Genomic DNA, 8448 nt, shown 5'->3' with positions numbered 1-8448 from the left:
AATATTTTGGCCTATCATGACTGACAGCCTTAACTAATTTTTATCTTACACAACTAATTCGATTTCATCATTAGAGTCACAAATAACAACAGGGAAACCATGATGATTTGATTTAATGTTAATGATAATGTTAACCATTTAGCTGGAGACTCGAGTTAAATCAGCCTTTCTCAAATGGTCCACTTAGCCTTGTAGAAATCAACTCTTAAAGAATGAATTTTATCATACAATGGGATTCGTCTATCATTACAGATAATCTCATAATTATTACCTGAAATATAAAATATAAGATTGTTTTTGTAGGAAAAGATGAGGCCAAAGAAAAATTCGTTTTACAGCAGAAACCGTAGTTAGGTGCTATCTGGCAAGTGTGATACTTCGTTATCCTGTTAGGTTATCTCTCCTAGGCAGGACATCATTTTCAATTTCATTCAAACTGAGCAATTGTCAGTTACATCACATCAACTAGCCATAGCAACTGGGAAGTTAGTGCATATCCTTACACTCTTAAATAATGATAATGAATAATTTTTTGAATAGTCTAAAAATAGGGTTTATTGACAAAAATCATTCATAGGCCAAATCAGAAGGGAATGCAAAATCTTCAATATTTAGGCAACTAGATAAAATCTAGTTAGCGATTTGATTTTGATAAATGCCAGCTATGAACATGAGAAAAGCAAGTATAAAAAAGAATAATAAAAAGAAAAAAGGAGAATGAAGAAAGAAGGTATAAGAAAGTCAGATGAGAGGAAATTAATGAGATACAGTTAAATTAGATAAAGCCCTGCTTTAGGATAATGATGCAAATACAGGATTACCCTCTGTAGCATTGAGTTTCTGTGTTTATTAAAGTTGCCACCCCACTAAAAGTGTGACAATTCTCACAGATCTTTAATGAAGTAGAATGCACATGAGCTAACTGGTTTGTAATGTAGCATACCATAAAATAAAGATATTCATCTGGATTACTCTGAGAGAAAAGAGATCAAAAGAGAACAAAGTTATTACTAATAAATACTGTAAAAGAGCAACTCATAGAATATGATATAGAAAATAGTTTATAATTATGTAGCATGATAAGTCAGATATAATAAATTATTGTTTAATGAAACCAAATGAAGAAAGATTTGTTTTATAAAATGCGATCTGTCAGTATTGGCATTAGTGTATCACAAAAGAAAACTTATTCTAGGGAAGAATATATTGCATTAGGGAAACAAAAGAAATAAGCCTAGACAAAGTTCAATTAGTGGAAGAATGTTTTACATAAGTTTATGTAGAAAGTATATTTTTTAATATTCTAAGGAGATAAAAATTTGGAGAGTACCGCGGTATTATTTACACAAGGAGAGGTGACAATGTACCATAATTGGCATAATCAAATGGCATCCTACAGTGAGAACTCAAATATTGATTACTTTTAGACATTCTATTATTCTATCCTCATATAAATCATGTCAGTTTACTACTATTACTAAGACTATTTTACATTTGAGGAAACAAGTATAGTAAGACCATGACTTGAGTATATCTACAGAGATCCTAACAAAGCCAAACTTTAGGTCTCAAATACTTTATCTCCGTATGCTATTTATTTGCATGTGACCCATTCTCTTACTATGAATCTTCCATAAATATATTAATTTTGATGACTGAAGCACAAAACTTTCAGCTTATTTTTTTAACTAAGTATAATTTATATTTACACATGAATGTAAGGAACTAAGTGTGATATCTAAATTAATTTGGATGAAGGTTCCAGATTCTTATATATTCAATATATAATATCGAAGTAATGACTATACCATGTTTGCCACATAGCTGCAGATAACATTTTTAGCATTTTATGAGCTTAAAATATAATTTCAGTTGTGAAACAGAAAAGCTACAGCATCTTTTGCGCCATTAGGAAGCATGCCTACCAATGATAAATTTTCAGGAATATTTAGTCAATGTAATAAAGTGTGTTTCATCAGCTCTTACCAGACATTTTAAATATCCTGGTTTTGGACTTTTAGTAAATAGTGCTTATTTAGCTCTCCAGTGTAAGGTGGGGAAAGTATGTTACCATGAAAGGATGTGATCAAACGCTTTGTTCAGATATTCATTCTTTCATTCTTTCTTAGTCACTTAAACCAAGCTGCTGGAACCTCTAGGCACTTTGCATTTGTTCTCACTTTGCTACTCTTAAAGTAGGACCCAGCATTTCACTGTGCTTCTAAGACTAAAATCCAAATCTGCAAAGCAATCAAAAAGTCTAGATTTTAGTTTTAAAAAAAATTTTGTGAGATGAATTTATACTTCATAGTACTGAGCAAACTTAGATGTCTCATTAGATCTGTCTTATAATGGAGATCTTTGCTGCAGCCTGCTCAGCTTCCTTACCCTATCACTAGTCCCCAGCCTAAAGTCTAACAGCCTCTCAAACCCCTTTTTTTGGTCTTGAACCATTTAGTTTTGCCCTTTCTTTTGCATCACTGAGCATTGCACCTATTCAGCAGTTAGATGAACTCATTACCTGGAAAACAGCTGAGTCATTGTTTAGTACATCAACTCATCATGTTGGGCTCTCAGTCCTCACACTACATGAATGATCATAGTATGCTCACCAATACCAGACCTGAGAAGGGAGAAGAGATTCTGCATCTGAAAATACTAAGATTTTCTCCATATCACTCGTTATTCATTCATTGATTTACAAATTATTATCTTAGTACCTATTTTGTGCAAAGTACTCAGTCAATGATTTAGAGACACAAACATAATTTTTTAAACAGTGCCTTCTCAAGGGTCTTATGCAAATAGATATAAGACATTAGGAATGAAATTAGGGCAAGCAAGATATTTTACTGGAGTTTACTGGAGTACTAATCAGTGCTAAGCCATTTGCAATTGGATATCACTGAAGAGGTGATATTTAAATTGACCTTTGAAGAAAAATAAATTATTGATAGGTGGCAAGGAGAGTACCTAGGTAATAAAAAAAAATTATTACAAGAATAATATACAAAAAGTTGGGAAGTAGCTTTCCACTTCCATGGAACAGCAAGTAATCAGATGTGTATGGAATTTGCACACATGGAGAGACTTGAGTTATAGACTGAAACATGAGACTGAAAAACTAACATGGTACAAGATTATTTTATTTCAAGGTCCTTGAAATAAAAATTAAAATAAAAATTCTGGAACTCATCATATAAAGAATGAGAGCAATTGGTGTTTATTAGGCAGAGTAATTACTTGATATCCACTTTTTTCTATTTTTAAAAATTCTCATCTGGTGTTTCTTTGTTTACAGCACCCTTCCATCATACCCCATCCAATTCTCACACTTCTATTTGGTAAAAGGCGTAATTTAGCTTGATTCACCTCTTATGTAAAATGTTTCACCTCTTCTGTTAAGCTTTGCAGGACCACTTTTTCTCAGACAAGTTATATGCTTCTCCTATATTTCTTGCTTGGGTTCAGACTATTTTTTAATGATCTTTGTATAATAATCATCTCTTTTTAAATTTCTTTATCTACCTCTCTTCACTTGAATTCAGAAGAGAATTTATCATCGGTCTTTGTATCCTCAGTGTCTTTCTAGAATGTTGCCTTCTACGTGCTTAATAAATTTTAGCTGACTGACAGATCAGAACTATGCCCTGGTAAGAAAAATTTATCCTCAGTGAGAGGATAAAATGAGAAGATGATGAGGGGGAAAAAAAAAAAGACCAAAGAGAGAAAGCTGAGCATATGAGATAGATGCATGAGCACTAATTTGAAGCTGGCCCTAGGTAACTTGCAGAAAGGTTGTATGTTATCATATATGGGTTGATTTTGCTGAAAGAAGATATACTTTTTTTGATTGGCTGTATGTGATATATATATATTGGAGCATTCAGTTGTTTTTTGTTTGGTTTTTTTTTTTTTTTAAGATATATAGAAACCATGATCATTCCTCCTTAAAACAGAAATTTCTTTTGTCTAAAAGCTTAAAAATTACCCTTAAACATGTTCAAGCTATATGCTAGTAGAGTCCATAACAGCGAGAAAAAAATCAAGAGATTAATGTACATCTCATTCTTTTCCATAAAAAGAAGCAATATCTGATATTGCACATTAAGCTTAAGATTAGTGATGTTCAAAAGTTCAAGTTCTATTTAAATCTTACTCAGTTGATTCAAAATTAATTATGTTATTTCTCTCTTGCTTTTCTGCAGTATGCTGTCTGGCTAGTCCTCTGGGTTACATGGAATGTGTTTGTTATCTGCTTCTATTTGGAGGCTGGGGACCTCTCAAAGGTAATTTGCCATCTGATTTGCCTGAGTCATCAGTAGTGTGTTAACAAGCCTCTTCCTAAGTAAGGCAGAGTCTCACCCTACTCTTGTCACTTAGATGAACCTCGAATGAAGGGAAATTGAAAGGTGTCCTCTCTATATCTCTGCATTTCTACCATTAAAAAATAATATGTTCTAGTGTGTCAAAGTTTTCATGTTTTTAAGCAAAAACTAGTGTGAAATATTCATTATCACAGTGACCATGCTGTAGTCTTTTAAAACATTGACTGATGAGAGATTTCTAAGCAGAATAGGAATTGTTTCAAGATAAAATCGTGAAGATTATTTAAATCACTGAATTTGTTATTACCCTGTTAAAGATTTTCCCTGATTGGGCTCAAATAGCAGTGCAATAATTTGAACAATTAATGGGTTTTAGTTGAGTAAAATTGTACAAGAGAAATATAATTTATTATAGAATTGAATAAGATAAACATTTTACTCTAAAATAGTCTAGGAAAGACAAAATGCGTGCTTTTTCATTAGGTTTTTCTATTTTGTGCTGTCCTCTTTTGAGTATGTACATGTTTGTGTTTGAGTGTGTGTGTTGCTATTTTATTTCTACCCTGAAAGCCTTTAGTACTGAAATAATGTAGATTTTAGATTTTTAAAACCAGCATTCTTCTATTGGAATGCAATTAACAGCAAATAAGTCAAATGAGATGATCTATTCAAAAAAATAGATTGGGACACTTGAGAGGTTTGCAAACTTGTACTTCTTCACAGTAACTTTAAGACAGATTGTAAAATGTTCTTTTACCTATCCCTTATTAGACGAGAAAGACCGTGCAAAGACGTCGACATTTTAAAAAATCCAGGGATGATAACTTGTGTTAAAAGGCAAAAAAAAAAAAGGAGCTAAAATGTCACCAGAAATTATGTTTTCAAGGCTCTATATTTTAGGGGGTGGGGGATGGGAGTAGTAGTAATACTTGTTTATAATCTAGCATACAGGAGTTTCACATTTGCAAGGATGTTTATTTATTATATTAAGTATAAATAACCTTGATTTGTTTTGTTCTATGGTGAACAATGAAGGATAAAATAAGAAGGTGATATTATTGTATAAGACAGAACCAAGGCTTCCGGAACCCATGATTTTATGATCAGATTTGGGAGAAGTCCTCGCTATGGCCTTCTGCAAAATCTGACCTGGTAAAGGCATTTTTGTGATTCTTGTAGCTCATTGTCCTCCACACTTTTGGCAGCAGGCAGTACCTTCTAGGATGCTGTGACCAATGAAAAGGAATTGTTCAGGTGTCTGTAGGAAGGACACAGACAAGACTGCTGCTTAAAATTGACATTCCTTCCATGCCAGAAAAGCAACACATACTTTCCAAAGACTTGAATTCCTTACCCAATTTATATATCCTCACTGCCTTATAATCCACTTAATTCAAAGAAATTCTACACAAGAATAACTTTTAATAATATTCTCAATTTTAAATAATCACTTTAAAAATTGGAGGGCATTTCTATTGTCTGAGTAAAATGATCTAGCAGCAGATTAGAGTTTCTTTAATATGAGAGAGAGAGACAGACAGACAGAGAGACAGAGACAAAGAGAGACAGAGACAGAGAGAGACAGAGAGACAGAGAGAGAGAGAGAGACAGAGACAGAGACAGAGAGACAGAGACAGAGAGAGACACAGAGAGAGAGACAGAGAGATTGGGATCTGAGCCAAGCTGGCTGCACAAATGTTCTGTAATTGTGTTCACTGCTCCACATGTTAACTGCAGGCACAAAACAAAGCTTGTGATCTCATGACCTTGAACATGGGCATTGAAATCATAGCAAGGGCACATCCTAAAACATTACAGTTTAAGACAGTTGCAACCCAAATGACTAAGAATTCTTCTAATGCACACATCCAGGTAGTGACTATCCCTTAGTAATGAAGCAGTTAATATTCCTTTTCATCTTATAAACCAATGCTAGGCTGTGCAGAGCACATGAAAATTTAATATTTTTTAACAAATAATCTAAAAGAAAACCATAAAGGTCAAAGTTATATAGTTATCTGTACCAGCATTTTCCTCCCTTTTCTATGGGGTTTGAGAAAGGAGTATTTATACCATTTAATTCTTTAGCTTCTACAACTGCCTCACATTCTTCAGATAATACAATGACAGAAGGAAGCAATGGTGATTGAAAAATGTACAGATATATGAAAACTCAAAAATGGGACTCCTGAAACTGCTGATAATACTTAGATTATAGAATATAAACCAGTTTTTTCTCAACCCACCAAAAAATAAAAATAAAATGGTTTGGTCATATGAATGGGTCAATTTGTTTGAGGCTGAGGGAGAAATATGGGAAATTGAATTAAGGAAGAAATTCTATGGTCTTATTTATGTAAAAGAAATCTATTTATTTCCATTAAATATTTTGTAAATTGAGATTCCATCATAATGACTATTTGCAAAAAATGATAAAAATATTAAGACAGACTGTTAAGAGTTTAGAATGTTGTGGTCATTTTCTACAGTGTCTTTTCTGCTTTTTCTGCTAAACTAACTGCCATGTACTAATGAGCAAAACAGAGATTAGAGTCATTAACCAAACCAGTGTGTACATTCAGTAATGAAATGGCTTAATTATAATAATATGATACACAGGACTGACCTGTTTGACCTTCATTTTTTTTGTACCCATAGTAGTATAGTTAATATATTTTCTTCATTGAAAAATCTGTATAAATCTAACATTATTATTAAAATATCAATGAATATATTTATTATCCCCATAAGATTTAAGAAGAAATAAAACTAATCCACCAGAGAAACTGCTTTAAAATTTTTTATCTCAGTTAAATTAAAATAATGGGAGTATAGTATAAAACAGTGATAACAATAGATAATAGCAACCAATAAAAATACATTTCATAATAATTATTTCCAAATTATTTACATTAATTGTTTAGATATCGGTTTTGTATCTATATATCCTAAAGCATCATACAGTACATTACAACTTGGGTTGATATTTTAGTAGATATCCAGTTAAGGAAACAGATGACAATTAGTTTGTAACCCAAAGTGTTCGCTAACTTTGTAGGCAATTGACTTTGAACATTTAGTGTCCTGGACTATTGGATTTATAGTTTTGAGAACTCCTCATATAAATAGTCATCATTTTGTTGTGTTTTTCTTGGAAGTTGTGATTCTCTTGTTCACATATCAAATAGAAAGAAATGGAAACTAATCCTAGCTATCAACTGAATTGAGTTATTTTGAAGAGAGGAGATCTGTTTGTTCTGTAGTAATTTTTAAATTCAAAGTGTATAGCAGTTAGAAAGAAAACACATATAATGTAATAATTCACCTATTAGGTTCATCACCTGGGAAAATGAAGTTTATGAAACAATTTTTTATTAGTAATATACAAGAAAAGATTCAATGGTCTTCTGGTTATCTGTAAAAGCCTATATTCTGTTGGATGTCATACAATTGTATATTACTCACGATGAAATTATAACACTTTCTTTATATGACTGTTTGAGATCTCAGTTTATACTTTTGTAATTTATGGGACACCATTAGTGAATGATGCACCTATATTCAGAAATAAAACAAAAACCTTAGAGAGCATGAAAGAGTAACCAAGGGATTATTTTATACTTAAAGCAACCTAACTTTTTTTCTTTAACACTTTGAGACTAGAGATGTAGGTACATATCTGTCAGACTTTATTATATTATCAGAAACTTACCTAGTTAAACATAGCCTAAAGCAATTACTTATACCTAGTGATATGTATGTTTCAGGATGAACACATTTTTAATAACAACTGACATATTTGATAGTTGCTTCTGAGATCTAGATATAAATTTTTATTTTAAAAACGATATATAATAAATATAAGAATGTGGCATATTTAAGCTTTAGGGAATAGAATTGCACTTGCAAACATAAGAGACAGGAAAAAGATAAAACCTGTCATACACGGTAGGCAATAGGGTACAGATCCTTAAAACCAGATGTGAGTGCTGTGTGGAATAATGTACCATTGCAACAATCCCAGTTTTATTCCTTCTATTTACAAAATTATTGATTTAAAGAGATATTTGATATTTGGTATTTGGTATGGAGAGAAATCTATTATCATTTTTTAAAATTT

At 32.0% G+C, this 8448-nt stretch overlaps 1 protein-coding gene across 3 annotated transcripts in view; it reads left to right on the top strand.

Moving 5' to 3' along the window:
* Nucleotides 1-8448, top strand: part of NKAIN2 (sodium/potassium transporting ATPase interacting 2) — an 876886-nt gene that overhangs the window by 477517 nt on the left and 390921 nt on the right. For all 3 annotated transcript variants that reach the window (XM_011358756.1, XM_011358755.1, XM_023529803.1), the window contains exon 3: nt 4209-4289. In XM_011358756.1, the coding sequence (XP_011357058.1) occupies nt 4209-4289 (81 nt within the window). The remainder of the gene's footprint in view (nt 1-4208; nt 4290-8448) is intronic.

This window comes from Pteropus vampyrus, unplaced genomic scaffold (genome assembly GCF_000151845.1).
Source record: "Pteropus vampyrus isolate Shadow unplaced genomic scaffold, Pvam_2.0 Scaffold43, whole genome shotgun sequence".
Lineage (NCBI taxonomy): Eukaryota > Metazoa > Chordata > Mammalia > Chiroptera > Pteropodidae > Pteropus > Pteropus vampyrus.
This window is presented reverse-complemented; position numbering and strand designations above follow the sequence as displayed.